Below are 16,703 nucleotides of genomic sequence, written 5' to 3'. Positions count from 1 at the left end.
TAATCAAGAGATGTAGTTTATTTTGATTTTTACCAACAGCAGTGATTATATTTTACATCAAAAGTGGCAAATTAAAAATGAAATATATCACTAACAATATAATCTACAGATCTCCCATATTTTAATCCACTTTATAACACAGAGATTACAGTTTAATGGATACTACAAGATATTCCATCACATCAATTATTTCTTAGGATTTTAAGAAATATGGCTTATGTACCAGGCTTATATGGTGAGCCAAAGTCTTTATCAGCTGCCTCAAAACTGATTCCAGGGTCAATTTTTAAAATTTGAAATCTGCATAGCATATAAAAGCATATCTATGTCATTAATAGTTAATTTATTCCCTGTTAAGTAGTTCTCAGACAATCTCCTTTGTTTCTCACTGGAGGAGTGTATCTCACGCAGGCATAGTAAGGCAAACAGGATCATATATCTTTATCGTTTCATCCCAAGCACAATCAGCCACCTAGAAAACAAAAAGGAAGTAAGAAATCTTGCCATTTGCAACAACGTGGATAGAACTGGAGGGTATTATGCTAAGCGAAATAAGTCAGAGACATCATTTGATTTCACTCATATGTGGAATCTGAGAAACGTAACAGATGATCATAAGGGAAGGGTAGGAAAAATAAGATAAAAACAGAGAGGGAGGCAAACCATAAGAGACTCTTAAATACAGAGGACAAACTGAGGGTCGATGGGGGTGAGGAAAATGGGTGATGGGCACTGAAGAGGGCACTTGTTGGGATGAGCACTGGGTGTTGTATATAAGTGATGAATCACTGGAATCTACTCCTGAAGCCAAGACTACACTGTATGTTAGCTGACTTGAGAATAAATAAAAAAAATGAAAAAAAGAAAGAAAAGAAACATAATCTACAAATGTTCCAAATAGGCAGCAAATGCGGAAGTCATTTAAAGTGGGAGTAGATTCACCCACTGGGAACCATTATTTTAAATAGGAAGGTCTATTTTCCCTTTTTCAGATACACTTCACGGATTGTTTCCAATTGATAGAAGTTGCCTGTAAGGATTTCCTGTCCCCTATGACCTTACCTGGGCCCCACCTCACCTCCGAACCAAATAATCCCCTCTGTGTCCCAAGGTAAATGTTGAAAAAACCCACTCGTAAACTGGGAACCAAAGCACCATGCTAGGTATTATGGGGATAGAAAGGAGATAAAGTATGGCTCTTGCCTTCACAGAATGGTTCACACAAGACCCAAAGTGGAAAGTCGTCTAATAGAGACTCTCAGAGGAAGAACTATCTGAATCCAAGTGGGGTGGTGTCAGAAGACTTCACAAATGCTGTGGCATTCACACTGGCCCTCTTTAGGGGCAGACACGGGAGACAAGGAAATTTAGGTCTAAAAAATCATAAAACCATGAAGGGAAGAAAGTCCATGGTGCTCAGGAACTGTGTTAAAAACCTTGTGAGTATCACAATGTATCAGAGTATAAGATTAACATACCAAATCAACCATATTTCTATATACTAGCAGGACAGAATTGAAAAATTCATTTGCAATAGTATCAAATAACAAAATACCACATTTAACAAAAGACGTGCAAAACAGCCACGCTAAAAATGAAAACACTGCTAGGAGAAATTGAAGAAGGCCTAAATAAATGAGGAACTATGTTCATGGATTCCATATCATTAACAATTTAATTCTACCCCCCCCAATAATTTGTAAATAATTCATTATCTCAGAAGGTTTTTTTTAATGAAAACGGACAAGATGAATTTTAAAGTTTATGTGGAAATGTAGAGGACCCAGAGGAGCCAAAAGAATCTTGAAAAAGAACAACAAAACTGTACTATTTACACTACATGACTCAAGACTTACCATAAAATTATAGTAATCAGAACAGTGCAATATAGGTATAAGGATATACAAGTAGATCAAGGAACAGAAGAGAGTTCAGGAATAGACTCCAGACTTGGAAAATACCTTTTCAACCAATGTACCAAAACAATTCAATAGAGAAAGGAAAGTCTTTACAACTAATGGTGCTAGAACTGGATATCCATATGGGAAAAAAAAAATGAACCTCAGCCCCAACTTCACACCATAAACAAAAAATAATTTCCGGTGGGTGGGCCATAAACCTAAACATAAAAGCTAAACATATAAACCTTTAAGAAGAAAACATAATATATATCATATATATATATATATCTTATATATTCTAAAACAGGCAGAACTTAATCTAAGGTAAAAAAAAAATAGGGTCATGTTTTGTTTTGTTTTGTTTTGTTTTGTTTTAGCTGGAGGTGGATATGGGGATAGGGAGAGACTGGAAAGAGATAAAAGGGAATTTTGGAGGAAGATGTAAATGTTCTCTATTGCATTGGGATTAGATTACAGAGTGTATCTGTCAAAACATATATCTAAGACTTGTACATTTTGATGTATATGAATGATACCTAGAAGTAGTAAGAATAATAATGACAACAATAATAATAACTGAATGGGGATGGGACATGAGTAGTGGAATAAATAAAACAAGAATGTTGATCATCGTTATGCTGGGTAATGGAAGTTCATTATCCTATTCTGTTTACTTTTTAGGCACTTGAAATTTTTCACAATAAAAAAAACAATACAAGAAAAATGTAGACAGTGACATGAAGGATGAAGTGGCATGAGAGAGATTTTGACTAAAGGTATTTTCACTCAATTTCCCATCCTTTAATGGTTACAAAGGCTACAAGTTTCACAAGGGAACTCAAAGTCTTAGTGGACAGTCTAATCATCTGGCTGTCAACTGACTGCGTCCAAGAACCCCTCAGATTAATCTGAATATATTAACTCCTTATCACTCAATAACAGTATTTTAGATCAGAATCCCAACTATAGAGAATAGTAGAGACCTTTTAGTCAAACTTTTTAATTTCAGCATTAAATACCAGACTCTTCAACATTTGGTTGCTACCTACTTCTTTTGTTTCTTATTGCAGAGCCTACAGTCAAGTCTGGGCCTCTTGTCCTTGTGTTCTTGTCCTTTTCCCAATCCCCTCCTGAGTAACCTCTCTTCTCCCTCTCCTTCTGTCTCTTCCTTGCCTTGTTCTGCCTGGAGATGATACCTCTCTTCTGAAGAATCATTTAAGCATCACTTTCTCTGTCTTCCATAGCACCTGCACTATTCGGCTGTATGTATTTATTGCTATGTGTCTTCAGCTCTTTGAGGGCATAGATCATGTCTTGGTATAACAATAGTGACTCAATAGATACTAGCTCAAATAATGTATTTTACAGATTAAGATTATAGAGATTATCGTGTTCTCATGTTCATACTAGAGTAGCAGAGCTGGAACCAGAACCTCAATCAATGGAGTCTGTCCACTATAAACAGTGCTTCACAAAAGGCAAACTGACATTTCTTACCTGTCTAATCCTGCAATTATAAGTTTTTATATCATGGGATACAAAGATCATTATATTAATTTACCCCTATCTGATCTATGTATACTTTTTCAAGTGCTAGACCTTTCCATATGTTATTTACTCAACTTACAATAACTAAAAAATGTCAAGGCCAACGAATCAGTAAATGTTCACAAATCTATAAGTTAATTGGCATATCAAAAAGACCCTAAACTGCAATGATACAGAATAATGAATAGTTGATTCAAATTAATGCAAATAATATTTCTCCATTAAATGATTAATTAACCCCCAGCTACAAGTTTAAAAAAGCTTACAATGAAAAACAATACTGGGATGCCTGGGTGGCTGTGAGTTCAAGCCCAGCAATGGGCTCCACGCTGGGTGTGAAGTCTACTTAAAATAATAATAATAATAATAATAATAATAATAATAATAATAATGATGATGATGTAAGAAGAAAAGCACTTTACTAAACCAACAAAGAGGCTCCTGACTCTCTGAGGTAGGCAGGCACAGCAGATTTCCTGGTAAGGAAAGATGACGGTGTGGTTCCTGGCGGTGGTGGGTAGGGCTCTCATTAATGACCACCACCACCTCAATGGCCTCTGGAGGCTCTGCTTCCCACTTAATTCTGTGACTGAGAGGAAACACAGGCTCTTTCTTAATGTCCCTGATTACCCATCTGAGGCCAGCCTGAAAGACATTAAAAAAAATACTTTGCTAAAAATAAGGGTTAACAAAAAGACCAAAAGATAGAAAAGTAGAGCGAATGCCATGAAAATAAACAATCTGCTTTACAGGAAGAGACTGACTCATTCTTTAGCCGGTCACACAAAGTGAGGAATCTTTCCTAGCTCCTATCCTGCTTTTTCACGACAAAAGCCATCTTTCCCTCCCGTCTCCAGGAAGGCACTCTTGGCTATGATGACTCCTTCAAGGCCACACCCGGGATACAGAATGAGAAGAAGACGATAATAGGGTATCTCCTTTCTCATCTACTAAAGATCCTCTTTCTCAGTTTCAGTCTCCGATATGAGGACTCACTTCCTTGCCCATTACCTTGCTGTCAGGAAAACTGAAAGACGGCCATCAGCAAAAAGATGGCTAGGTGTTGTTTTGGGGAAATGCTGGCATTGTCCTAGGGCCCCACAGGATTCCTGATTCTATAGGGGTCTATGCCTTTCACTGTCTTTGACTGGATTATTTTACAGCTCTGAAAGTCATAGAAAACTGATAGTAATCAAATGATTCTCATCCATTAAAGTTGCAAGTGAATGTTGTCCTGTGGACCTGCAACTGATGCTTCTTCCTACCCCCCAGAGTGAATTCCAACCATTACACTTTATTGCCCTGTGGATATCAACCAGTTTTGCACCTATTAGTAGGTGCATCTCAGCATTCAGTGATTGTCTATATATGTCTGTTCTTTGGTTCTTCTGAGCTAGTTGTAAAATCTATCATGAGTTGCATAAATCTTTAACCCATGTTCATAATACATCTGTGTGAGAGTCATGATCACTGTTTTGAAATTATTCTTTAACATGGCCACAGACAGGAATATAGCTTATTTGCCTCGACAGGGTAACCGTTATTTATTTCTATAGAACGTAACGACCCTTGCTTTCTCACAGGAGATAACACGGTAACAGAAAAGCCATTTCATTAAAAGAACAAACATGAAATGAAAGAATAGGCAGATAATTATGCTAGAAAACAAAGCTAAGAATAATTGCTAAAATTGGGCATGAAATTGAGCTCTACATCTCCTGGCAGCAAAGGCAGAAAAAAAAAAAAAAAAGCGAACGATAATGTAAGATATGCAAATATCATGATCATTTTACGAGTTCATTGGAAGAGATAAAATTTTTCCTACCACTTGACTGGCTATAAGAGAAATATATAACATGCTTCCATCACAAAAGTCATTCAGTGCCGAAAAAGTGGTTTTACAAAAAATACAAAGTCATTCTTCATATGGCTGTTTTTTCAAACATCTAACCCTGAAATAAGCCAAAAGCATTCTATTCAACTGTCGTTTTCTGGAAGTCTTTCTTTAGGGCAGTGGTTCTTAAGCTTTAGTGTGCTAAAGCACACTAAATCACCTGGGAGACTTGTGAAAACACAGAGGGCTGGTCCCTATCCTCAAAGCACTGGTTCTCAAAGTGTGGTACTGGGGGTCAGCTTCATTGGTATCACCCAGGGCTGATGTACAGCCTGGGATTTCCAAATCAAGCTCACAGAGGGAATTCAGTCTGTAAATGCAACATTTTGTGTGTATATATATTTTGGTGGGAGGGTAGAAAGAATCAATCATTTTCTTCAGATTCTCAAAAGAAGTTAATCCAGAGCATTCCCCAACTGAGTATTATAATCACCTAGGGAACATTCTAAAATGCAGCCAGAATGGAGAACCCCAGATAGAGAACGCCTGATATATATCAATTTTCTTAACTGGGCTTTTGTCAAGTGCAGGAATTTTTTTGCTGCTGATTAAAAAAAAAATCCCAAATTTAGTAGGATTCAAATCATCATCTTCTTCTTCTTCTTCTTCTTCTTCTTCTTCTTCTTCTTCTTCTTCTTCTTCTTTTTTTTTTTTTTAGTTATTTATTTTGAGAGAGAGAGACAGACAGCATGAGTGAGCGAGCAGGGGAGGGGCAGAGAGAGAGGGAAAGAGAGAGAATCCCAAGCAGGCTCCACACTGTCAGCCTAGAGCCCGATTCAGGGTTCAAATCCATGAACCGTGAGATCATGACCTGTGCCGAAATCAAGAGTTAGATGCTTAACTGAGCGAGCCATCCAGGTGCCCCAGATTCAAATATTCTTGAGGGAGAATTCTCTTCCTTTCTTGAGAAAGAAAAAGTTCATCTGCCACTAATATAATGGAAAACATCTTGTGCCATATTTCCACATTTATTTAAAATTTAAGGTTCAAATCTGGTAGGTTGATATGTGGTAGGAAGATAGCGAATTGGGAGGAGAACTAAGGAAAAAGAAACATGACTAAACTATCTTTGAAGAAAAACACCAGCCCTCCCTGAAGCATTCCTACACCCAGAGTTTATGTAGCTTCGTGATCCTGTTCTTCATGAGCCAGAATCCAGAATTTCTACTTAAAAACATGAGAAAATTGTATTAATCATGTAAGCTATGTTTAAAACCAATATTTTTATTTATTTTATTTGATATTTGCACTCTGTTGAGGTTTTTTTTTGTTTTTTTTTTTAAAGCTTATTTATTTTGAGGGAGAGAGAATGTGTGAGTGAGGAGGGCACAGACAGGGAGAGAGAGAATCCTAAGCAGGTTCCACGTCCAGTGCAGAACCTCAAGCCGGGCTTGATCCCATGAACCCTGAGATCATGACCTGAGTCGAAACCAAGAGTGGGACACTTAACCAACTGAGCCACCCAGACACCCCATCCTGTTGAGTTCTAAATGGACTGAAGTGGTTTAGAGATTAATGCACAGGACAAAATAAAATACAGATTTAGGGGGAAAAAGTCTGTTATAAAAGGGACAAATAGAGCAAAAGCTTTCAGGCATTAGAGCTGAACACATTACACACTTGTACATTAAATCAGGCCCTGTTGCTTTATGATGACCAGGAAGAAAATGAAAGCATGCTGGGTAATACGGTTTCTGTTTTCTAACAACATTCACATATGGATGTAAACATTTTTGTGTAATTAAACCTGAATAGGGCTTTCTGTGTAATTAAACCTGAAGAGGGTTTTCTTTTTTTAGAGTCAGAAATTATCTATCTTGACCAAATCTGTATTCCTTACGTTTTATATATGGTAAAACTAGTAAATCCTGTTGAATGAATGAATGAATGAATGAATGCACGTTTGAGCACTGGTTTTCCTCCTCCAAGGATTTTCTGGGGTAGAGTCTCATTCATGGGGAGGAGCACCTAGTCAGGTATGAGGTTAGAGATCTCAGTGAAGGCAATAGGTTGTATAGGTTTTACAGGATTTTTGAGTGTCATGAATATTATTTAAAGAGACTTCACAGACAGCTTTCTTTTATATCCCAGGAACTGTTCGTCAACTATTCCTCTGCATTACAAAGCCATAAAAAACATAATTCATATGTACATATATATATATATATATATATATATATATATACACACACACATATATATTAATTTATTTAACAAATATTTATTGAGCATGTCCTCCGTCAGAAGTATGCTGAGGACACTACAGTAAACAAGATGGTCCTGATCTCTGACTCCGCAGATCTGGAGTCCAGCAGAGAAATGAATAAGTAAACAGACACAGACAATGCAGCGAGATATGGGCAACGATAGAGGAATTATAGCGTCCAGGACAAGTAGGGAAGGGGTCACTATAACCAAATGTGAGGAAAGTGGATGTATTCAGGGAGAAACATCATCTAAGCTGCGGCTTCCAGGAGAAGTGTGCCTCAGACAGACAGCATTTGTTGTTGCTGTTGTTTGTGGGGGTGGGGACACACTGGAGAGAAGGGACGTGTTCTAGGCAGTGGAATAAATACAAATAAATGAAGGACTAAAAGTTCTAGCTTTAAGACCGCTAAATTGCATTGTAACTCCTCAGATGAAACTCTTAATCTTTAGAGATAGGCTTTTTTTCTGACTCGTGTCTGACTCCCATCTAGGGTTTCATGAAGGCTGGCTGCCAAGGCCCATCTCGTTTGACCCTCTCCCCTGACGGTGAGTGTGTATGTGGACACCATGGGGTCGGAGCCTGCGGACTCAGCCCCTTCTGCCCAAGGATATTCAAGCGGAAAATTGATTCCTTAACCTGCAAGCCTCTACCGTAGTATGTGTCATCCCTAGGCTGTCTGAATTCCCTTTAATCTGACATCAAAATGCACATCTTCTCATTAAAACTCAAAATTATAGTTATCAACGTTAGAGGAAAAGTAGTCTGTCAAAATGTTATATTTCTTTACTTAATGTGAAACTTGAAGACAGAATCTTCTTCATCATTTTTTTAAAATCTTCTATCTTCTACATAATGAATAACTAATAGGATAAAGTTCCATATAAGTTATATTTTTAGTTATTTTATTTTCACTTTTGATAGCAAAACAAGTATTTCTAAGTTTGAGGAATAAGCACACTAATTAGAAATATGAATTTCCTGCTATGTCGATTCTTTAAAACATATAATGAAGGCTTCTTTAAAAATGGAATAGAAATGTATTATCAATATAGCCTATTAATTTCTAAATACAGCTATGGCATACACATCATGACAATGTCACACACAGAATGCTTGGGAGCAACTGTATTATACAAATATTTCAGCATTTCCTATGTGCAAAGTACTGGCTAGATTCTACAGCAGGCCCAAGGATATTAAATAAACAAATCCAGTTGATAGAAAGTTTATAATAAAAATACACCACTGGTGGATCAAATAAGACCTCTTATAGAACATCCAGAATAATAATGGTTATAGAAATGCAAATTTTGGAAAAGGAAACCTTGTAATGAAAATAGCTTTAAATACATATATAATTTAGAAAATGCATTTATAGTCCTTAATGTTATCAATTCTTTCCATTGTATTAAAATGTTTACACAGGCCACTGATAAGGTAACTTATTTCAAATGATGTAATATGGCTGTTAATATAAGAAAGGATTCCTACTGTCCCAGTAAGAGATTTAGTGTACTGACAAGTTTCCCACTTCCTATTTATACTCTTTTCTCTCATTATACTCTTTTCTCTCAATTTTGTGGACAATTGCTTTTGCCCTTGGGAAACTTGTTCAATTTATTGTAATTATCTGTATGACATATGGCCTCTTTAGTAAAAACGAACAAAAGAAACAGGCAGAAGGATATAGAGAGAATTAAAAAAAATCTCTAACAGTCAATTCTAAATTTGGAAAAGGCAGACTGGTTATTATGTTGAAGTGTATTAAATTATGAGCTAGAGAAAGAACACGTTTTACCTACTCTACCAGCTTATAGTAGGAAGTGACTATAGAGAAGAACATAGTTTATCATGTTAATGATTATGGAGTTTAAGTAAAAGTAAGGAAAGAGTTGACGGATATACTAAAACAAATTCTTTTCATTCATTCATTCACTCACTCGCTCATTCGTTCAATATTTATTTAGTACATATACATCAAGTAGTTTGCATTAATCTACTATGTATCTCCTGGTAGAGAGTTGGCGCTCAAATATTTACTGAAGCAAAAAAGGAAAGAAGAGAAGGAAGAGAAGAACTTGTTCTGGACTTTGAAAGGCAGAAATACTTGGTACAGGCAGAAGAAATATGGAGATGACAAATAACAAAATACAACTGGTAGGTAATAGAGGGATTACATAGGATAGTGGGAAATAAAATTAGAAAGCAATAGAGATTATATGGGGCACCTCGGTGGCTCAGTCCATTAAGCATCCCACTTTCGCTTAGGTCATGATCTCATGGTCCATACGGTCAAGCCCTGCATCAGGCTCTCTGCTGTCAGTGCAGAGCCCGCTTTGGATCCTCTGTCCCCCTCTCTCTCTGGCCCTACCCCACATGTGTTCTCTCTCTCAAAAACAAACATTAAAAAAAAACAGAAAGCAATACAGATTATAGTGAATCTTAAAAGCAAGATTAGAAATTCAGACTCTATCTTGAAGGTAATGGGCTGCCTCTTGCAGGTTTCTAGATGACATGCTAAAGGTGATAATTTAACCATGCTGATTTGTAAATTAAAGCAGGCATGTAAGTAGGGTGGCAGAAGGATAACAGTCAGAGTAGCTAAGAGCGTCGCAGAAGTGGCTGATCATGAGTGCCAAAATGAGAAAGACCTGCTGGGAGGCAAATGCAGTATCTTTACGAGCTGAGAAACACATAAAACAGGACAGTGATGAGGAAAAAAAAAAAGTACTCTGTTGCAGGAACATGGTAGGTCTGTTCACTTATTCTAACCTTTTTAAAGGTCTCTTGATAAATACACATAATTTCTTTACCTAGAATCCTGCACATTTAAAATTTGTTTTCCTCTGCGTATCATCACACAAATGCACACACATGCACACACAGTTGTTGCCCCGCAAAAGTAATTTTTACCATTTGATTTTCTGATGATTATTGACATCTACACAGTATTCATTTTTGTACATTTTTACTGATCTTATTGAACTCTCTCATTGTTTTTAATAGGTTCAAAGCTGATGTTCTGGATTATAACACTGACAATCATACAGAGTCAATATGAAGAACGCCATGTCAATATTTCTACCTTTTAAAGATATTTATATCCTATCTTGTTTTCTTCTGTTACTGACTGGCTATACCTCTTAGAACCATGTTGACGATCAGTAGTAAAGATGGTGATTCTCGTCTTGTTCCTACCTTTAATGAAGCCACTGACAAAGGACAGATTTGCATTATGGAAAGCTCTCCCCTGAAGCAGCGTTGAGAATCAATGGAATGATGAAAAGAGTTTAGGGACCAGTTAGGAGATTATTGTGGTAACCACAGCAGAGATACTAATAAATGCTTACCTAAGGCAGTAGAGCTAGAAGGGAACGAATGGTCCAGATTTCAGAGATATTGGTGAGGAAAAATTCATCAACTTGATGCACACTTGAATTTAGGGAGACAAGAAAACTAGAATGACTCTCAGGTCTAGCCCATCATGCAATCAATTAAGAATACCAGAGGAAAAAAAGTAAGACATCTATTGAGATCATACAGTAAACACGATTGGATAAATGGGACAAGAATCACTAGCATATAACAAAATGACAGCTTCAAGGAAAAGGTACATACAAGTAAGAGGACTAAGAATTGGATACTGAAGAATGTCTACTTTTGTAAGGATTGTAAGGAAGAAGCTGGCAAAGGAGATAAAGACATTTGGCAAAGGGGTTAGGAAGATGAGGTTAGCACAATTAGCATTAAAGTAATAGGAGGGGAAGATTTTTCTTTAATAGATAAAGAAGAAAGAAGTGTGAGAAAAGGCTAACTTGGTTTTTAGGAGTTTACTGGTGACCTCTTTGGGCTTAACTTCAATTGAATGATGAGAGGCAGACTGACATAGGGGCTTAAAAAGAGAATGATGATTTTGAGAAACTAAAAGCAGCTGGTAAACCTACTAATTCTTGATGTCTAGTAATGGAAGAAAACGCAAATTTACTGGTAGGGAGATATGACAGCGAGGCCAAGTGAGTTTTGAAAATAGACAACAGAACTGAATGAAGATCTGAAACACAGTGTACAACTGAGGGAGGAAAGACCTGGATGAGGAAGCCAGTGAGAAAATCAGGCACCTGCTGGAGAGAAGGGGAAACAGAGATAGAACATAAATATTTTGAGGTCATAGAGATGGAAGAAGATATTTATTCATTCTTGTCTATTTTTACAATCAAGTAGGAAGTAAAGTCAAATGTTCAGTGTTCATGATACTGTGGAAGGCTGAGAAAAGACGTGGAGAATGCGCACAAAACATGTGATTTTTGAAAAAATCAAAGCGACTTCAAAGGTAAGTTGAGTAGGACCAAGAACCCAGATGAAATTTTTTTCTGAAAAAGTAAACTGTAGTGTGCCAAGTCAGCAATTTTGCCTGGTTTTTCAGAAACAATGACAAGGAGGTAAGAAAAGTACATGATTCAGGATTGGGATCCCAGAGGCAGCAGAGACTAAGGTGGGAACAATTCTGGAAGTTCTCACTGCTAAGGGTTGTCTATGAAGCACAGTAGGCTGTAGACACAGGGTAACACATCCAACTTAGGAACACATCCAAGAACCTACAAAGCTGAGCCTGGGAATGTTTTACACCTGGGGGAAAACTGGCCCTTGTAACAGAATTTTTTTTTTAATTTTTTTTTCAACGTTTATTCATTTTTGAGACAGAGAGAGACAGAGCATGAACAGGGGAGGGGCAGAGAGAGAGGGAGACACAGAATCTGAAACAGGCTGCAGGCTCCCAGCTGTCAGCACAGAGCCCGACGCGGGGCTCGAACTCACGGGCCGTGAGATCACGACCTGAGCCGAAGTCGGACGCTCAACCGACCGAGCCACCCAGGCGCCCCCAGAATTTTAAGCTAAAAGTCACACAACTATGAAAGCATCAAAAAGGAAACAACAGAGACGAATGCCTGAGGACACTGGATGCTTCTGGCACATGTTCTTTTTCAACTCTAAAGCCAGTCTGTGACAAATGTAGAAAATATCACCTCAGATAAAAAGTGAAAAAGATACGGTTATCCTACTACCAATAATGCTGGTCTTCTTCTAAAATCAAATTTTCCAACCTCATACTGAGAATTTCAAAATATTTTTATGCACTACCAACCTACATCTAAGATTGTAGACATAAAAGTTTGAATCAAAATATGAGCTGAATTTTTTTAAATTTATTTTTAGTTTTGAGAGAGAGAGAGAGTGAGAGCTGGGGAGTGGGGGAGAGGGGCAGAGGGAGAGAGAAAGAATATTTTTAAAAATTTTTTAAAAATTTTATTTTAGAGAGAGCATGTGAGTAGGAGAGAGGGGCTGAGGGAAGGGGAGAAAGAATCTTTTTTTTAATTGTTAAAAAATATTTATTTTTTAGAAAGAGAGAGAGAGAGAGAGAGAGAAGTGTGAGTGGGGGAGGGGCAAAGAGAGAGGGAGACACAGAGTCTAAAGCAGGCTCCAGGCTCTAAGATATCAGCACAGAGCCTGATGTGGGGCTTGAACTCACAAACCGTGAGATCATGACCTGAGCCGAAGTCGGACGCTCAACTGACTGAACCACCCAGGCGTTCCTGAGCTGAATTTTTAAATGACACCTAATTTTTAAAAATTTCATTATAATTTTATTTTTTAATTGAGATTAACTGACATGTAACATTATGTTAGTTTTAGGTGTACAATATAATGTTTCAATATATGTATGAATTCCTAATATTTTCTTACTAAAATGTCAACAAAGTCAAAGGTACTTTTAAAAACACATCTATAGAACTAGTTTAAATCAGAACCAAATCTAAGCATCTTCCACTGAAACAAAATGAAAATATACAAAATTTCTTTTGCCCAATTAAACAAAATTGTTTTTAGTGCATACATGTTCCTATCATGGATAGCCTAGGGTATCCACTCAATTGAGATTATATTTATCAAGAATTTTAGGAGTCCCAGAAGATAAATCTACCTATATAATATAACCACAACTATGAAAAATATGCATATATATGGAAAATGACTGGAAGAGTAGTTACTTTGGGGAAGGATAAGGGGGAAAGATGTGGGAGGAAACACAAGAGAGCTTTCTAGGATGCTGGTAGTGCTCTATATCTTCACCTGAATGAGGTTACACAGGTGTGGTCCTTTCTTAATAACTTAATTGAGCTGCTTACTTAAAATATGTACATTTTCAATAAATAAATAAATAAATAAATGCATTTTCCAACAGGGATGTTACACTTCAAATAAAAATTTCTAAAAAAAAAAAAAAAAAAAAGACTGGAAAGAAACATACTAATATGGTATCACAGAGATTCTTTCTAAAGTGGCATGATTATGGAAATCTTTTCTCTTTCTTCTGAATGTTATTTCCCAATTTCATCATGAGAAAAAAAAGATCAACTTCATGAAACATAGAGATTATATTTTGGAATGAACTAATAATGTCTACCTTAGAAGACATTAAAAAGAGAAATAACTGTCACCCAAAAGGAATGTGTAACAATATGTAAACCTATTCTCAGATTATAAGTACTAAATTAAACGTCAATGAGCACTCAAAGGAGCAAGGTTGATACTGCAGAGCACAAAGTCAGGAATTCTAAAAATATATTAATACAGAAAATTCTAATTATACAAAAGGGAATATTACAGGTCTAGGATCATATGTCTAAAAACAGAAAAAGGGTATCTAATTTAGAAGTAATAAGGATAAGAGAGAAAAGAGAAAATGCCAGAGCTGTACAAATCATGATCAGAGGGGAAAAAATCAAAGAAAAATTTTCTGAACTGAAAGATAACTTCAGCCTGGTTAACAAGAGGGGGCATAGAGCATTTTTCAGCAATTATCCTCAAAGAATGACCCTAGGTACTTATTTGTCAAGTTTTAAACCTTTAAAGACAAGATCTTACGTCTGTCAAGAAGAAAGGAGGTATAACACAAGAATGCTTTTGAATCTCATTTTTCAGATCTCTAAGAAAAGAGACGCTAAAAAAAGAAAAAGGCATTAGAAATACAAGAACTCAGATAAATCTCTTTTAAGATAAAGAATATATTAAGACACAAAGACCTAAAATAACGTCAGCAAAGTCCTATGGCTGTTAAGATCACAAGAGACAACAAATTTTTAAAAACAGATGGGAAGGTACTTTCTAAAAGGTGAGAGAAAGATACTTTCTAAGGGAATAAAATATGAACAAAGGGTGAAATTAACATGCAATCAGTAAACCTGACCACATATTGTGAGAATAAAGGATAAATACGTCAAAAATAACTTAAACTGCCAACTATACCAACAAAAGGTTAATGTGATGGATTTTTAAATGGCTACAAATTCATTGCAGCTACTCCCACCAAGAAATGGAGTCTATTTTTCTTACTCTCTGACTCTGAGCTGGCCTCGTGACTTGCTTTGCAACAGGTGGACTGCTGTGTGAACTTCTAAATCTAGTGCTGGAGATACCTGGCAGCTTTTACTCTTGCCCTGTTGGAAATCTACACCTGCTAAGTGAAGAAGCCTGAGCTCATCTGGGGACACGTGATGCAGATGACAACCAGCACTACACCCTAGACACGGGAGTGTGGCCACCTTAGACCATTCAGCTCTAGTTAAGTCACCAGGTGACCGGAGTCACATGAGGGACCCAAGGTGAGACCAACAGAACTGCCTGGCTGAGCCCAGCCCAAATTGCTGACTCACAGAATTGTAAGCAAAGAAAATTATTGTTTAAGTCATTAAGTTGTGGGAGAGTTTGTTTTATAGCGATAGATAACTGAGATAAAGTAAGTGTGAGAAAAATAGGGACATGCACCAAGAACTTAACTAGTATCTCCCTACAAAGGAGTTAAATTCTACTTGGCAAAAACACAAATTAATAATATAAACAATACAAATATTTGTGTTAAAATGTGCTCATGCTAGATACGTAAAAAATATATTGGTTGAGGTCATCATCTTAGTTTGAAAAAAAGAATAATAAATTTTTAAAGACAAATTCACAGGGAGAAGCATAGACAAATTCATCACTGAAAATATACAGAAAGTAACTAGATCCTAGAACTTGGGAGTTAGAAAACTTCTTTGAATCCCAAATCCAATAGTCTGGACCTAGTGAGTTTCTCAAAATCTCTCACATATCTACCACTTTTAATATGTCTTTTAATTTGGATGTTTAGATCATTTACCTTTCTTTTCTTTTTTCTTCCTTCCTTTCTTTGTTCCTTCCTTTCCTTCCTTCCTTCCTTCCTTCCTTCCTTCCTTCCTTCCTTCCTTCCTTCCTTCCTTCCTTCCTTTTTTACTTAAGTAAGTTCAATTCCCAACATGGTGCCTGAACTCACTGAGTCATCCAGGCACACCTAGAACATTTACATTTAGTATAATTTTGAATACTTTGATTTAAAGGCTTCCACATATAAGATCATGTCCTTGGCAAAAAGAAATTAATTTTACTTCTTCCTTTTCAATTTAGATGCATTTTTTTTCCTTTTCTCAATTGATTGTTCTAACTAAAACTTCCAATACTGTGTTTAATAGAAATGGTGAAAGCAAGCATCCTTGTCTTATTCCTGATCTTAGAGGAAAAGCTTTCAGTTTTTCACCACGATGTTGGATGTAGGTTTTTCTATATGGCCTTCATTATGCTGAGATAATTGATATTTTTCATAATTATCTCCACTATTAGCTTAATAGTTGTAGCTCCTTCTCTAAAACTTCTTAGAGGTTAACATGGGGTTTACAATACACATCTTGAATTTATCACAATCTACTTTCAAATATTATATGACTTCATATATAGTAATAACTTTATAATAGTGTACTTCCAATTCTTCTTTCTTGTTTTATTGTTGTCATACATTTAACTTTTGCATATACTGTGAATTATATAATATACTGTATGCAAATATATTGCATACAATCCTATTTTTGTTTTAGGTCAAAACTTAATGTTAAGTTTAAAACTGTCTTGTATATTTACTTACTTTTTGCCATTTCCAGTTATAGTAAAACCTTGGATTACGAGTAATGTTCTGTGAGTGTTCCATAAGACGAGCAAACATTTCTAATAAATTTTTAACTTGATAAACAAGCTATGTCTTGCGATAGGAGTGGTACGTGATGCTCATTATCACATGATCACA

The 16,703-nt window shown here is 36.4% G+C and overlaps 1 protein-coding gene across 1 annotated transcript in view; it reads right to left on the bottom strand.

Moving 5' to 3' along the window:
• Positions 1 to 16,703, bottom strand: part of PEX7 (peroxisomal biogenesis factor 7) — a 77,048-nt gene continuing 60,345 nt past the window's right edge. Inside the window, exon 10 of the mRNA XM_042987208.1 lies at positions 1 to 472. Coding sequence (XP_042843142.1) covers positions 404 to 472 — 69 coding nt within the window. The 3' untranslated portion in view covers positions 1 to 403. The remainder of the gene's footprint in view (positions 473 to 16,703) is intronic.

This window comes from Panthera tigris, chromosome B2, assembly GCF_018350195.1.
Source record: "Panthera tigris isolate Pti1 chromosome B2, P.tigris_Pti1_mat1.1, whole genome shotgun sequence".
In the NCBI taxonomy this organism is placed as follows: Eukaryota; Metazoa; Chordata; class Mammalia; order Carnivora; family Felidae; genus Panthera; species Panthera tigris.
This window is presented reverse-complemented; position numbering and strand designations above follow the sequence as displayed.